Below are 16,606 nucleotides of genomic sequence, written 5' to 3' on the forward strand. Positions count from 1 at the left end.
CTCTGATAGAAGGGGGTGCACGCCTGGTGGGGGGTGGTCCCTGGACTCCTTTAGCTTTTCCCCCAAGGACCAGCAGGGACTGGGAAGGAGAGGGATAGGAAGGACCGTACTTGTGAACAGCCTGAAAGGTTTTTGGTTTTTGGCGTTAACTTTTTTTTTTTTTTTTTGGCGTTAACTTTTAAATCTCCTGCAGGTGTCTTTGGACCAGACGGCCGCCCCAGTGCTGGACGGCAGCAGCTTGGGGGTGAGCACAGGCCAGTCCGTGGACAGGGGCAACAGCCAGACCTTCGGGAACTCGCAGAGCGTGGGGGAACAGGGCTTCCCCTCCGCAAACTCCAGTGATAGCAGGTGAGACTCAGGAAGGCCACACTCATGCTCCTGGGTGGTGGGGACGCTCTGACCTCAGAGGCTGCAGAGGCTGGGGGTCTGGATCTCGGGCCCGAGTTCTAACTTGACTACGATTTACGTCTGGGAGCCCAGACCAGTCAGTCCTCACCGGCATCTTCCAACAGGGCTGGTGGTCCGTGCCCGGCCCTCCTCACAGGCTCCTGTAGAAACACCAAGGCATCAGGCGCTGTGCAGGAGCTAGGCCCATCTGGCCTCTCGTCTCTCCAGGCCCACGTCCTCACCAAGCCTGGTGGGCGCTTCAGCTCCAGCTGTCCAGGGCACAGGAAAGGCGCGCACGTTTCTGCTTCCTTGTTGCTCACGAGGGTAGAACAGAAGGTTCTCTTCTGCTTTTGGAAGAGGAACTGGGAATGTCTAGGCTGGAGAAGGCCGGGACCGACACGAGTCAGGATGCCTGGCTGAATTACAGAGAACACACTCCATCTCAAGGCAGAGAGCCCCAGGCAGCTGGTCCTGCCTCAGGGAACCAAGCTCTCTGCCACTGATGATGTTCAGACGATGGGGCGGCCTCTGTCCAGACGCTTGTCACAGGGACTCAGGCATCGGAAGGAAGTTCACTTCCAGGATCTTTCTTTAAAGACTTCTTTAACCCCTGAGGTTCTGAAATGCTCCAGTGGGTCCTAGACCCGCCGAGTAGGAAGAGGAGGCCAAGACAGGGGCACCCGGGGAGGGGGGTGGGGATTAAGGAGCTTCTGGATAAGCCCCAGGTTTTGTGTGACCCGTGCCCCGGGATCTGGATTCAGTTGCTGAGTATTTAGCATCTTTATGAACTGTCATGTTGTCAAGGAAGAGCTCGCAGAGCGGGTGATAGAAAGATCTGGGCACTAGGAGCAGGCAGACGGGATTCAAATGTGGACCCTTGATGCTTCCTGGCTCTTTGACCTTCACCAGGTCTTTTTGTTTTTTGGCCGTACCATGTGGCATGTGGGATCTCGGTTCCCCAACCAGGGATTAAACCTGTGCCTCGTACATTGGAAGCTCGGAGTCTTAACTACTAGACTGCCATGGAAGTCCCCTTCACCAGCATCTTTCATGTCTCCAGATTCTAAAGGGTGGCTGTTACTGTTGTGTTCAGTATCATTGACTGTTTTGGACTTGGTGGGCGTCAGTTCATGCTCAGTATTTTATACACGCTAACCTCCCAGCAACCCTGGAGGACAGGAACAGTGTCCTCCCCAGTTTATAGATGGGTAAGCTGAGGCCAAGTGAGACCAGAGGCCCTCCCACTGGTGGTGATGACCGTGGGATTCTGTACCCCGAGCTCTGACCACAGCTACCTAGTGCTTGTGTGCACGCTGAGTCACTCCGTCGTGTCCGACTGTTTGCGACCCTATGGACTGTAGCCCACCAGGCTCCTCTGTCCATGGGGATTCTCCAGGCAAGAATATTGGAGTTGGTTGCCATGCCCTCCCCCAAGGGATCTTCCCAGCCCAGGGCTCAAACACTGCAGGCAGATTCTTTACCCCTGAGGCACCAGGGAAGAAGGATGCGATGGGTGAGAGGCCCAGAGCATCCCTCCGGGGAAATATCTTGGAAGTGGTCGAGCCTGACATAGATTATTCAAAGGGGAGAGGCTCGTTAAAGGAAGCAAGTTAGGACACAAAACCACTTTGAATTCTTCTTTTTTTAAATAAATTTGTGTATTTTTAATTGGCGGACAGGTGCTTTACAGTGTTGCGTTGGTTTCTGCCATACGGCAGTGTGAGTCAGCCATAGGTGTATGTGTGTCCCCTCCGTCCTGCAGCTCCCTCCCACCCCATCCCTCTAGATTGTCACAGAGCACCGGGTTGAGCTTTCTGCGTTATACAGCACCTTCCCATTAGCTCACTAAATATTTTACACATGGTAATGTGTCTATTTCAGTGCTACTGTCTCAACTCATCCCACCCTCTTCTGCTGCCACTGGGTCTGTAAGTCTGTTCTGTAGGTCTGAGTCTCTATTTTTGCCCCACAGATAGGTTTATCAGATCAGCCCAACCAGCCCAGCCTGAGGGCAGCCATACTGTCGTATATAGTCCCCGGGGGACATGGGGACCCAAGGATGGGGCTTAAATACATATATATACTTATTTGGAAAGGGCTTCCCTTGTGGCTCAGATGGAAGAAAATCTGCCTGCAGTGTTTGATCCCTGGGTTGGGAAGATGTCCCAGAGAATGAAATGGCAACCCACTCCAGTACTCCTGCCTGGAGAATTCCATGGACAGAGGAGCTTGGTGGGCTACAGTAAATGCGGTCGCAAAGAGTCGGACATGACTGAGCGACTCACACACACACACACACACACGCACTTTGGAAGCAGGACAGCCCCTCTGAGACATCCCCAGGATGTAGCAGGCCATACTTTGCTTCCACGTCTGCTGTGTCCAGATCATCCTGGCTTCCAGCTCCGTGAGAAGTGAAGGAGGAAGGTCAAGACTCTTAGGAAGTTCACTCTCCTTCTCTGTTTGCAGCTCTCAGCAACTGGCAGCCAGCTCCCTGACATCTTCCTCCACCCTGGTGGAGATCCTGGAGGCCATGAAGCACCCCTCGTAAGTGGCTCCTCTTGTGGGTGAATGCAGGGGGTCAGAGGATCCCATGGCGTGAGCCAGGGTGCTGCTCAGGCAGTGGGGTTTGGTGGGTTTATACCTGATTCCTCAACAGCTGTGTGACCTTGGGCAAGTTACTTGACGTCTCCGAGCCCTGTTAGCTTGTTTGTAAAGTGGGACTGCAGTGGCTGAGTCGCAGGTGTTCTCTGAAGGCCAGGTCTTCCCCTCCCCCTTCTCCTTTCCCCTGCCACACCTTCTTGTGTCCAGCCACAGGGATTTCCCTGCGTCTGGCAAGAGTGGGGAGGAATTGTACTGTGAGGGTCCTCACTTCCGTGGGGGACTCTCTTCTTTCCGTACCTCCTGTCTCTCCTTGTGGCCTCCTTGGAACTCAGGACAGGTGTCCAGCTGCTCCCTGAGCAGAAGGGCCTGTCGCCGAGCTGCTTCATCAGCGCGGAAGTGGTGCACTGGCTGGTGAATCACGTGGAGGGGGTCCAGACGCAGGCCATGGCCATCGACATCATGCAGGTGAGGCCCCGGGGCGGCGCGGGGCTAACCAATGAACCGCAGGCCCGTCGTGGTTCGGAAGGCACTTTCTTCCCTGACTTAAACATCAGGCACAATCCGCCATGTGCACTGAAGTGTTCTGGGCAGAATCTATACTTCTGACCCTCTGGGGGGAGGGATCCCTGTGAAAAGTGCTCAGGCAAAGCCCTCTGTCTGCCTCAGTGCCTTCCTGGCTCCCTGCGCGTCCCAGAGCGCCAGGCACAGCCGAGTGTGGTCTGTCCGCATCTCACTCATCCTCCGCCCTGACCAGGCCCCTTGAGAACAGGGCAGCTCCGACCTTGTATGCCCGAGTATTGCTTGGCACGTGGTAGGCACTGAGCCAGCCCTTGCTGAATTTAATGACGTTGTTCAGAACTGGAATTAAACTTGAGAAGTGGGGAGGGAAAGGTCGGTGCACACCGTCCTGTCCACACAGAGGCCCCCATGGAGAATCAATGACATTTGATCAGTATGTGTCTATATAATAAAATTATTAAAAACATACATGAGAATTATATTACACTCACCATTTATTTCTGGATAGAGAGGAAGGGAGAGACATGGGAGAATCCATAGAGATTTTTAAGTTTTGTTTAGTTTTCTTTGGCCACGCTGCATGGCTTGCAGGATCTTAAACAAATCTCTTAAGTCTGTATAACAAAAAGTTAAATTAGTCGAAGGTGGCTGATGGTATGACCTGAATTTTCTTTGTATTTGTCTGTGTGTTTGAAATATCTAATGACACTGTATTATGTGTTTGCATTTTATAATGTAATCTGTATCAGGCACAGCGTTTAACATGGTGCAGCCGATACAGCTGATGGAGAAGAGGGTGGGTTCTGAGGGCTGCCCCTCTGAGATGTTCCCCTGCAGGAATTTCAGAGTTTCGCTGACTCTCCTTCTAGAAAATGCTGGAAGAGCAGCTCATCACACATGCCTCTGGCGAAGCCTGGCGGACCTTCATCTACGGCTTCTATTTCTACAAGATCGTGATGGACAGAGATCCCGAGCGAGGTGAGGCTGTCTACTGCCTGCAAGGCAGGTGTTTCCCGGCGATGCGCCCCCTCAAATGACAGGGCTTCTCAGGCTCCTTGTGTGATGCTGTCCCCTCGGTTGACGGGCATGTCAACCTCCCTGAGCACCTGTACTTATTTTGAGCGTCACTGGAGGATAAAATAATCTTAATTGAAATAGAGGTCACATAACATGAAACTAACCATTTTATTTATCTTTGCCTTTTTTTTGTTTGGTTGTTTGGTCATGCCACGTAGCTTGTGGCATCTTGGTTCCCTGATCAAGGGTTGAACCTAGGACCGCCACTGTGAAAGTGCCTAACCTCTGGACCACTGGGGAATTCCCCCGAACTCAGCATTTTAAAGGGGACAGTTCAGTGGCGTATAGGGCTCACAGTGGCACGTAGCCACTACCTCTGTCCAGTTCCATGACCTTTCCATCACCCTGAAGGGACGCCCCATTCTCACGGGTGCTCCCTCCCAAACTCCACCTCGCCCAGGCCCTGGCCACCAGTCAGCTGTCTTGTCTCTAAGGGCTGGCCTGTTCTGGACATTTCTACCCAAGTGGCCTCCTGCACTCCGCAGCCTTTCGTGGCTGGCTTCTTGGCGCCGTGTTTTCAGATTCACTGCGTCAGGCGTGAATCAGTGAGAACACGATCACCCGTGCTGAGGCACCCCCCCCACCGCCCTCCACAGTGGCTGTGCAGCAGCCCACCACCTGGCATACGACGGCAGTGGATGACTTCGCCAGCTTCCAGCGCAAGTGGTTCGAGGTGGCCTTCGTGGCGGAGGAGCTCCTGCACTCGGAGATCCCCGCCTTCCTGCTGCCCTGGCTGCCCAGCCGGCCAGCCTCCTACGCCAGCAGGCATAGCTCCTTCAGCCGCAGTTTCGGGGGCCGCAGCCAGGCTGCCGCGCTCTTGGGTAGGTGTCTGGGCTGGTGGGGCCCGGGGAGTGCTGGCGGGCAGCTGGGCAGAGGGGCAATGCCATGGGAACCAGGGTTAGGGCCGCCGCGGCTGTCACGCTGTGACTGTCAATGCTGCGGGCTCCTGTGCAGCTTCCACCTGCTGAGTGGGGCGCATGCATTACTGTCCCAACCGACCAACAGGGCACAGCAGTTGTCAGATCAGGGCCAGGTGCTAGTCCTGCATGGACCGGACAGACAGTGTGGTCACTTTTCCCAGGGGGTCAGGACACAGTGGGTGTGAGCAACTATTCTCTGCTGGTTTAGCCCCTGCCAGGGGCTGTCCCCACACCAGAGCATCTCAGGACCTCAGAAGAGGACAGGATCTCAGAGGTGGTCCATTCCAGGCACTCACTCTTGAGCGTGGACCTCCCCTCTGCCCTCCCCCGCCAAATGTGCTTACTTTGGGGCATGCACCCCAGGACCCTTCCCTAAGGTGGGGTGAATACATTTTTACTGAATGATGGTGACCTCTGATTTTGAGAACCAGACTGATGAGTTGAGATGTGAGTTCTGGGCAAGGAGTCGTGAGATTTCCCTCAAAGGCAGGTTGGAGAGACCCTGAAAACCCCCCAGAGGAGGGGAACAAGCATAACACAGGCCAGACTCCAGTGAAATTCCTGTTCCTACTTGGTCAGCCTGGAAGCACCTGGCTAACTCGAGTTCTTGCCTGGCTGGTGGAATGGAAACCATGGTGGTTTCCAGATCCTCAGAGTCACTCAGAGCCTGCATGGCTGGTGCCCTGTGTGAGAGGTGGAGCAGGGCACTGCCCACCACCAAGGTCCCCCCAGGGGTGGGTGCAGGGCCCCATGTGTTGCACTTACCCCTTTGTTAGAGTTTCCACTTCTGGGAGAAGTGTTATCATTTTGGTTCTTGACAGTTTCTTTAGGAACATCTAGAACTAAGAAGAATCTTTCATGTGTGCATGTTTTCTGGGAAAACATTCTTACTATTTCAATAGCTCCCATGATTGTTACAGTGGACTGCTGCCCATGAAGAGATGCCATTGGAATCGAGGGGGAGGGAGGAAATGGGGCCGATCACAGTTTACAGAAGCCCCGCGTCTGGTCTCACCCAGAAAGACTAGAGTGGAGCCCTGGTTTTTATTTACTTCTGAGCCAGCTTCAGGCCATTGGTCAGGAACTCTTATGTCTGACCCATCTCTAAAACACCCATCTTGGTTGAGAAGGATTTGCGAGCAGGAGCCCAGGTCGGATGAGCTATTTTGGTGCTGACCTGGCATCAGTGGGCAGCACCCGGTCATTGGGACAGGGCATTGCATATGTATGCTTATTTATGTCTGACTTTGTGACACCAGGGACTGTGGTCCACTAGGCTCCTCTGTCCATGGGGATTTTCCAGGCAAGAATACTGAAGTGAGTTGCCATTTTCTTCTCCAGGGGGCTCCAGGGGATCCAGGGGATCAAACCTGCGTCTCCTGCATCGAGGAGGGTTCTTTACCACTAGGGCCACTTGGGAAGCTGGGGACAGAGCATTAGACTTCAGTAAGAGTTTCATTTCTTGAGAAAAGATTATAGAACTGTTGCCTTCCTGGGTTGAAACAAAAAAGCAATACCCCCTCCTCACTCTGGTCTAGGCTGCTTGGTCTCTGGAATCAGAAGATCTGGGGCTCAGCCGGGCTGAGGTTCTGACTCTGATTTTGGCCAGGGCAGTTCCCTTCCATGGGCTGCTGTTTCCTCATCTGTAGATCGGGAGTGGGATTAGATTAGAGGAGGCAAGCTATGAACAAACACGCCTATTTGTTCACTTGTTTGTTTTATAATAACTTTGGTTTTAGATTCACTGCAAAATTGAGCAGAAAGTACAGAGTTTCCACATACCCCCTGCCCACCCCTGCCTCCCCCGCCATTGACATATCCCCACTGAAGTGGGATGTTTGTAGAGTCGATGACCCTACACCAGCACATCATTATCAGCCAGGTCCATGGTTTCCCTTAGAGTGTGCTCTGGGTGTTCTGCCTTCTATGGGTTTAGACAAGGGTATAATGACATGTACTCACCATTATGGGGCTTCCCAGGTGGCGCTAGTGGTGAAGAACCCTCCTGCCAATGCAGGAGACATAGGAGATGGGGGTTCTATCTTCGAGTCAGGAAGAGCCCCTGGAGGAGGGCATGGCAACTCATTCCAGTGTTCGTGCCTGGAGAATCCCGTGGACAGAGGAGCCTGGCGAGCTATAGTCCACAGTCCACAGAGTCGAAGAGAGCTGGACATGACTAAAGCGACTTAGCACAGCACAGTAGCACTCACCATTATAGTATCACACAGAGCAGTCTCACTGCCCTAAAAATCTGCCTGTTCTTGTAAATAAAGTTTTATTGGAACACAGTGTGCTCATTCATTTAGGTAATGTCTGGCTGCTTTTGCACTCTTAACAGCAGCATTGAGTGGTGAGAACGGAGACCTTATAGCTACACAACCTAAAATACTTACTACCTGGACCTTCATAGGAAACATTTGCCGAGCCCTGGACTAGACGACTTCCAGGAAGCGTCTAGAATCTGCAGCTTCACGTCTCTATGCTCGGTTGTTTGCTCCTCCTCCTCACGCCTGCCTTCCTTTCCCTCCCCTGGGCGCCCCTCCACCTGCGCGCTGACGTAGCCGCCACTGTCCCGGAGCAGAGGACCGTGACCCTGGACGTGGACGTGAACAACCGCACGGACCGGCTGGAGTGGTGCAGCTGTTACTACCACGGCAACTTCTCTCTGAACGCAGCCTTCGAGGTCAAGCTGCACTGGATGGCTGTGACCGCCGCCGTGCTCTTTGAGATGGTGAGCCCCCCGCGCCGTCGGGCCTGTGTGGGGATTCTCGTCCCTTAAACAGCTGTTTTCAGTCCAGGCTCCTGTTACCTTCACCTGGACCCTTGTAATAGCCTCTCTCAAAAAATTAAACATTGTGAAAAATCCAAACAGTCGGAAAAGCTGTCGATCAGGGGGTGTCTGAGCCCTGGGCCTACTGACGTGGAGGACGGATTGTTCTCTGTCAGGAGTGGAGGGCCTGGCCTGTGCACTGTAGGATGTTGAACAGCATCCTTGGCCTCTACCCACAGTAGCACCCGCTCCTATGTCAACCAAAAACGTCTCCAGATTTTGCTAATGTCCCCAGGGAGGGGGGCGTTGCCCCCAGTTGAGAATCCCTGGTGTAGAGCAAAAAGTAACCCTCTCTCTCACCCTCCCACCGTTTCCTGGAACTTCCATCTATTGCCCTGACACTTTGCTGTTACGGTGGAGACATTCTGTGCAGGTAGAGGCCCTGTCACCTTTTTTTTTTTAACAGGTAGATAATTTTCTGAGAATTTCCTATCACCTATGTATCTTCTCTATGAATAAGTCGGCCTCTTTTTTTTAAAAATCGGTTTTGCCTCCTTTTCGGGGGAAGGTTTTTAAAATAGCATTTGTTTCTTACAAGTTAACATATGTGGGATTTCCCTGGCAAGTCCAGTGGTTAAGACTCAGTACTTCCACTGCAGGGGGGCTCAGGTTCGATCCCTGGTCCGGAAAGCTAAGATTCTGCATGCTGCTTGGTACAGGGAAAAAAAAGGAGTCGTGCATAACAGGAAACTCTATGTTTCTGTGCTTCCCACCAGGTCCAAGGTTGGCACCGCAAGGCCACCTCCTGTGGCTTTTTGTTGGTGCCGGTTTTGGAGGGGCCCTTTGCTCTGCCAAGTTACCTGTACGGCGACCCGCTCCGGGCCCAGCTGTTCATCCCACTCAACATTAGCTGCCTGCTCAAGGAGGGCAGCGAGCACCTATTTGACAGTAAGAGACACCCCACTCCCGAGGGCTGTCCCCTGCACAGAGCCCGCCCCCTGCACCGCGCCACGCCCCCCCCTCCCCCCCCCCAACTGCCAGCATTGCCTCCCAAGGCACCGGGAGGGAGGTCAGCTTTTCGTGGGTGGTGAAAAGAAGGGGCCTCTGGACAAGGGACCAGCGTTTAATCCTGATTTCTTCACTCAGTGGCTGGCCAACCCTGGACAAGTCACCTAATGTCTCTGAGCCTCAAATGGCCTTGTTTCTAACATGGGGTTGGCCAGAGCTGCCTTGCCAGCTCAGGGAGACCCTCATGTGGCCTGGAGAGCATGGTGGGTGGGGAGGGGGCGCTGTTGTTTGGGGTCTCCCCACGCCCTCCTCTCTCCACTCCAGCCTAACTGGTTTGGGTGGCAGGAAGCTGAACCTCAGGGGAGGCTTGCATCTGCTGCTCCACGCAGAAGGGCTGGAAAGGGGAGGCACTGAGAGCGGAGCAGGACAGTGTGCTGTTGTGCACGGCTGAGGTGCCTCAGCACCTGGAGGGCTCCAGTCCCATGGCCCAAGGAGGCAGAGCAGGAGGACGATGAAGGACCCCCCGATCCCAGCCCTCCCCCAGAACGGAGCCCACGGGGCCGACCTCGCCCGCTGCTCCACCCTCGCCCACCTGGCTCCAGGGGCAGGTGTGGACAGATCGCGGGGTGAGCTGCGTTCACACGGCACGGACTTTTCGTCACCAAGTGCACTGTGATGAGCCTATCGTTAGCTCCTGCAAAGCGTTCCATAAGCTCACAGATGACCTTTTTATAAGGAAAAGCTAGAGTCACTGCTGGTGATTGGAACCCTTTAGCTTCCTAGGTGTAGAAATTATCAGTGTGGAAGAAGAAACCTTTGAGGCAAAGGAGGTGCTTTCCCCACGTTCTCGTGAGTCCGTGGCGTGGTTCATGGCAGAGACCATTCCCCCCTCACCACCCCCCACTGGGGTGCAAAGAGCTTTTGTTCTAAAGGTACATCTGTATGTTTTTTACATCTTGGAAGACATTTTTGTACAGACACAACATTTTATGCAGTAGTTGGGGATCCAGGCAAGCTGCATGACCCCTGGAGGCCATAGATCCCGTGATCCTTGGAGTTTATGACATCCCCCACCCCCCACATTCTTGTTTCTTTCCCCTTGTGGTATGGCCGCGGAGGGACCGTTTTCTGCAGTTCTGAAATTGCCAGATTTTACATCTGTGTCTGATGACTTTAAGCCAGGCACCACCTCCTATTGCTGTGGTTAATATGTTGTGGAGAAGGCAAGATCTTCACCCAGACCATCCAAAGACTCTTCTGGGGTCTCCCCCCTTCGCTGTAACTGGGCAGGAGTGCTCACAGGGCTGGCCCCGGAGGACATTGCTGTATGAGCTGATGGTTTTCCCTGCCAGTTGTAACCAGTCTGCAAGACCAGCATCCTCTGTTGGTTGCCGTGGTTACGGCTGAAGGAAAGGCATCCTAGTTGAAAGGAATGAGGGTTTGAATCTGAAAGTCAATTTTCTTGCTTCTGTGCCTCTCCCCTTCTAAGAAGGTATTCAAAATCTTAAAAACATGACAAGAACACGCTGTGTCTTGTTTTTACCAATTAAAGCCAAAGTCTTTTTTTTTTTCCTTTTGCTCTTTGGTTACCCAGAATCCTCACATCTATCATATGTATAAAATTCCAAAGAAGGAAAGAGCAACCAAGCCCCTGCAGGCGGCCCTGGCCTCTGGGACGCCGTTTTGAGTGGTTGCTGCTCTAGCACTCAGCACTTTGACCCCAAAAGCAGCCCCGGCCCGTGGCCTCTACCGTGTGACAGCTGCCTAAGCCCTGCCACCTCCTTGCCCTGCTCCTTTCCTCACACCAGCCAGGCCGCAGCACGAAGTGGGTGGTGGGGGTGGGCACCCATCTACCCCACTCCACGCCCCTCCCCAGCTGATCATTTTTCCAAAAACCATTTTATATTGATTTGCTTCAGTTTCCCCACCCCTAAACTGGAAAATTGGTAAATTGTTTTTCTCTCCTTGGAAGCAAATAGCATGTACTTAAAGCTTGTCCTTCACTTGGGTTTAATATCCTGCTCCTTTCTGCTTTTGGCACAGACTTCATTAGAATGAGCCTCATAACAAGTTCTGGCTGCTCATGCTGGTCGCTGAGGACTCATGTTCCTCCCCTTTCTAGACCTTGATGGAGCTTGGGGGCTGTCATTCTCTTTAGGACGTTCCTCCTTGGGGTGGAGGCCAGTTCTGAAAGCTGGTGGCGTGGAAAAGCAGAGCTTGGGCTCAAGGGGGGAGGCTTGCCAAGAGTAGTAAGGGATCACAGAGGCCGGACCCAGGGATGATTGCAAACCTTGGAATAGCAACTCAGCATTTATTTTTTTCCTTTCAGGCTTTGAACCAGAAACATACTGGGACCGAATGCACCTTTTCCAGGAAGCCATTGCACACAGGTTTGTTCTTAACAAGAAGGAAGCATGGGGAAGCCCCGGTGTTTGTCTCAAACAATGAAGCTAGTCCATTCCCTTTCTGGGGAGACAGATCCAGTTCCAAGGACAGATTTACTGCGTATCTCCGACAGGTCCCTCTGCCGTGGTTTCAGAGATGGGCACCTCCTGTCCAGTTCCTGGAGCTGCAGTTTTTCAGGCCTGACTCCCTCTCATTCATGTTGGTGGGTGAGCAGAGAGCCGTCTCCTCGGCCTCCACCCAGAGCCAAACTTGCCAGGAGATGACCGGTAGAATTTTTCGGGAGCCCCTTGACCCATGCTAGGAAGACAGTGAACACTTAACAAGCAATAGATACATCCAGTGGCTACTTACTGAAACCTGCTGTGTGTACCAAGGAAGGCCTTTCCTGGGTTCAGGCCAGTCCAGCTCTGTCTCCAGAGTGTCCCTAGCTCAGGGTCCGGTGGCTTCCCGGTGTCAACCACAGAAAATCAAAGCCCCCTATGCTGCTTTTAGGGTCATTTCACCTTGTTCAGGTGCCTTCAGCAGTCTCAGCCCCACTGTGCACACACCCGCCCCTACCGTGCACACACCACTGTGCACACCCACACCCACTGTGCACACACATACCATGCACACTCACATCGTGCATGTCACACCCCTGCCATGCACACAGACACCCACCATGCACACACACACCGTGCACACTCACACCCACCATGCACACAAACACACCGTGCACACTCACATCGTGCACGTCACACGCCTGCCATGCACACAGACACCCACCATGCACACACACACACCGTGCACACTCACATCGTGCACGTCACACCCCTGCCATGCACACAGACACCCACCATGCACACACACACACCGTGCACACTCACATCGTGCACGTCACACCCCTGCCATGCACACAGACACCCACCATGCATACACACACACCGTGCACACTCACATCGTGCACGTCACACCCCTGCCATGCACACAGACACCCACCATGCATACACACACACCGTGCACACTCACATCGTGCACGTCACACCCCTGCCATGCACACAGACACCCACCATGCACACACACACACCGTGCACACTCACATCGTGCACGTCACACCCCTGCCATGCACACAGACACCCACCATGCACACACACACACCGTGCACACTCACATCGTGCACGTCACACCCCTGCCATGCACACAGACACCCACCATGCATACACACACACCGTGCACACTCACATCGTGCACGTCACACCCCTGCCATGCACACAGACACCCACCATGCATACACACACACCGTGCACACTCACATCGTGCACGTCACACCCCTGCCATGCACACAGACACCCACCATGCATACACACACACCGTGCACACTCACATCGTGCACGTCACACCCCTGCCATGCACACAGACACCCACCATGCATACACACACACCGTGCACACTCACATCGTGCACGTCACACCCCTGCCATGCACACAGACACCCACCATGCATACACACATACCGTGCACACTCACATCGTGCACGTCACACCCCTGCCATGCACACAGACACCCATTGTGCACACACACACCGTGCACACTCACACCCACCTTGCACACACACACCGTGCACACTCACATTGTGCACGTCACACCCCTGCCATGCACACAGACACCCATTGTGCACACACACATACCATGCACACTCACATCGTGCATGTCACACCCCTACCATGCACACACACACCCACCATGCATACACACATACCGTGCACACTCACACCCACCGTGCACACACACACCGCGCACACTCACATCGTGCACGTCACACCCCTGCCATGCACAGAGACACCCATTGTGCACACACACATACCATGCACACTCACATCGTGCACATCACACCCCTGCCATGCACACACACACCCACCATGCACACACCGTGCACACTCACACCCACCGTGCACACACACACCGTGCACACTCACATTGTGCACGTCACACCCCTGCCATGCACACAGACCTCACTGTGCACACCCCTTCCACTATGCATACACGCCCCCACATACCATGAACACACATCCCCATTGTGCACACACACGCAGCATGCACACACACTCCCACTGTGTACATACACACCCACCATGCACACAGACGCCATGCTCACACACTCCCACCATGTGTGCATGCACACACCATGTACACACACACACACCTACTGTACACACACCCCATCATGCACAGACACACCCCCACCACACACACATCTACAACCATAAGATGAAGTCCAGACCCTTCAGCCTCCTCCACCCAAACTGGCCCACGCCTGCCTTAGGTCTTCCTCTGCCCTTGTCTTTGATGCCTGGTAAAGGCTGTGAAATAAGTGCCGGGGACCTGGCTTCCTCCTCCCAGATGGAGGGTGTACGATTCAGGGCCGTCAAGTGAAGAGGTTGGTGGGAAAGGACTCTGACGCGAGAAGCAGACAGGCCTGGTTCACCTCTGCCCCGCCCACCCCTCCACCAAGCATCCGGCCGAGGAGTCATGAGCTGTGCTGCGTCCATGCTCTCCCGGCTTGTTGGCAGGGTTCCCTGACACTCCTGTCACCTAGTAAGCCTCCAGGAGACGGTAGTTACTGTTAGGAAGACCCCAGTCGAGTTTGTCAGCAGGTTGTGCTGATCCACACTGAGTAGATAGCCTTGATGGGAAAGTTGAGAGGAGGAAAGGTGAACTCCAGAGCTGTGCCTGCATGTGCTCGAACTGGCCGATGGTGATGAGCTCACGGTGCAAGCAGCCGATCCATTTAATTTACGCATCTGACTTCTCGTGTCCTTCAGCAAAGAGTTATCAGGTGCCTGTGTGAAACCAGGAGCTTCCGCCGAGGATGCAACACAGCACCTCCCCAGAGCTCAGTCCAGGAGAGGAGACAGGACTGTACCTACTTTAGTTCTGCCTCCTCACAGCCCTTGTTAAAAAAACCCCTCAACTCAGGGCAGGGGCCGCACTCGCCAGCACATCCTCTACAGCACTTAGCAGGTGGAGCTGTGATGAATGGGCTTCGTGGAAATAGAAAAACCAGGCCCAGAACCACCCATGGATGAAAAACAGCCCCTCCTACCTGTTTCCAGAACACATTGAGGGCCCCATGTGTTTCTCAGCTTAAGGAAAATGACTGCAGTTATGGCATTTCTCAGTGCAAAGCCCTTATTGAGAACCACTGCACTTGGCGTGGGAGCGCAGAAAGGAAGGGTAGTGAGGCCGGCCAACTCAGCGGAGTTAAGACAAGGGCCTTCCCTGGGGAGCTGAAGGTCTCGGGGGTGGGGTGGTGGAGGAGAGAGGGAGGGAGGGCCAGTGCGATGGAGTGATGAAGGTTGGAGGAAGGAGAGCCAGGCAGGTGAGGGGCTCTCAGCTCCCCAGAGGGGAAAAGTTGGGGGGGCAGAGGGTGGGAAGCAGTGAGGATGGAGAGGAGCAGCGGGGATGTTCCCCTGGGAGACTTTCCAGGTCCCCTCTCCCCGGGCTGGGCCGCCCGAGGGTTGTGCAGCCACACTCCAGCCCAGGAGGTCCTCAGCAGCGTGTCTCCCTGTCTGTCCTTTAGGTTTGGGTTTGTTCAAGATAAATACTCTGCGTCCGCTTTCAACTTCCCAGCAGAGAACAAGCCTCAGTACATTCACGTCACAGGTGAGGCGCCCCGGGTGTGGCGTGGATGGTGCGGAGGATGGTGTGTGCGGGCTGGTCTGGGGTCCCCTGCCTCCCTCCCTTCTGGCAGCACCGCGACCCGGCCGTCTCCCCGCAGGGACGGTGTTCCTGCAGCTGCCCTACTCCAAGCGCAAGTTCTCGGGGCAGCCGCGGCGGCGCCGCAACTCCACCAGCTCCGCCAGCCAGACCCTGTTCTGCGAGGAGCGCGTGGGCTACAACTGGGCCTACAACACCATGCTCACCAAGACCTGGCGCTCCAGCGCCACCGGCGACGAGAGGTTTGCCGACCGGCTGCTGAAGGACTTCACAGACTTCTGCGGCAACCGTGACAACCGGCTGGTGGCCTTCTGGACCGGCTGCCTGGAGAAGATGCACGCCAGCGCCCCGTGATGGGCCGAGGCGCTGGGAGCTGGCGCCCCGCTGCCCAGGAGGCTCACAGGGGGACGGTCAGGCAGGCTCAGGGGATGGGGGCTGTGGGGGTGCATGTCCCCCACCAGCGTCCATCCTCTCCCTGAAGGGAGGCTGCAGGAGCCGCTGTGCCCTGGGAGTGGGCGGGAGGGCAGCCCCGTGAGCATCCGCAGTCTGTCGGAGCGGGACCTGCCGCTTCCCTCCCAGGAAGAGTGTGCACAGGATGTATAATTTTGTGAAATAATGTACCATAGGCTCACACAGCTGTATATACCTGTACAGAGCAGAAGCGGGAATAAAGTGCCCCAGGCGGCATCTTGGTCCCCAGCCTGGTCCCCAGAGGCAGCTACCCCCTCCTGGGCCGGGCGGTTATGCCCCATCGCCGGGGCCCTGGAGGCTGCTGACTTGGCCACGGACGCTGGGGAGGACTCCAGAATCCACCTGGGGCGTGTGGCTGTGAGTTCTTGAAAGTTGTTTCTGAGCTGAGAGCAGGAAGAAGGGCCTCCTGGCTCCTGCCCATTGGGAACAGGGTGGTGGTCCAAGGCTGGGAGTTCTAGAGACGTTTCTCAGCTTGCTGATTGCGCCGGGGGCAGGGGGTGATTGTGCCGGGGGCAAGGGGTGCACACAGGCCCCTGATAAACCTGGGCGGCACCTGCCAGCCTCCCGGATGTAGAAATGAGCCTTGGGTGAGGAACCACACGGGGGTGGGATGTGGAAGGAAAGCGCCGGAGCCGGGGGGGGGGGGGGGGGGGGGGGCGGCGGGGGGAAGAAATGCATCCCATTACTGAAGCAACAAGAATTCAGCCAGCGGAGCTTCAGAGCAGGAGGGGCCGCCTTAGTCCCAGCTG

General features: G+C 54.9%; 1 protein-coding gene across 6 annotated transcripts in view; it reads left to right on the forward strand.

The window, feature by feature from the left end:
* Nucleotides 1-16,314, forward strand: part of DEPDC5 (DEP domain containing 5, GATOR1 subcomplex subunit) — a 72,208-nt gene extending 55,894 nt beyond the window's left edge. For 5 of the 6 annotated variants that reach the window (XM_070475618.1, XM_070475617.1, XM_070475620.1 and 2 more), the window contains 10 exons: nucleotides 194-348; nucleotides 2,857-2,934; nucleotides 3,324-3,456; nucleotides 4,380-4,488; nucleotides 5,184-5,408; nucleotides 8,069-8,238; nucleotides 9,054-9,225; nucleotides 11,615-11,675; nucleotides 15,250-15,332; nucleotides 15,448-16,314. In XM_070475618.1, coding sequence (XP_070331719.1) covers nucleotides 194-348; nucleotides 2,857-2,934; nucleotides 3,324-3,456; nucleotides 4,380-4,488; nucleotides 5,184-5,408; nucleotides 8,069-8,238; nucleotides 9,054-9,225; nucleotides 11,615-11,675; nucleotides 15,250-15,332; nucleotides 15,448-15,740 — 1,479 coding nt within the window. In that variant the 3' untranslated portion in view covers nucleotides 15,741-16,314. The remainder of the gene's footprint in view (nucleotides 1-193; nucleotides 349-2,856; nucleotides 2,935-3,323; nucleotides 3,457-4,379; nucleotides 4,489-5,183; nucleotides 5,409-8,068; nucleotides 8,239-9,053; nucleotides 9,226-11,614; nucleotides 11,676-15,249; nucleotides 15,333-15,447) is intronic. The other variant, XM_020871574.2, reaches the window with a different exon arrangement.
* Nucleotides 16,315-16,606: the final 292 nt, after the last annotated feature.

Source organism: Odocoileus virginianus, chromosome 12 (genome assembly GCF_023699985.2).
Source record: "Odocoileus virginianus isolate 20LAN1187 ecotype Illinois chromosome 12, Ovbor_1.2, whole genome shotgun sequence".
In the NCBI taxonomy this organism is placed as follows: domain Eukaryota; kingdom Metazoa; phylum Chordata; class Mammalia; order Artiodactyla; family Cervidae; genus Odocoileus; species Odocoileus virginianus.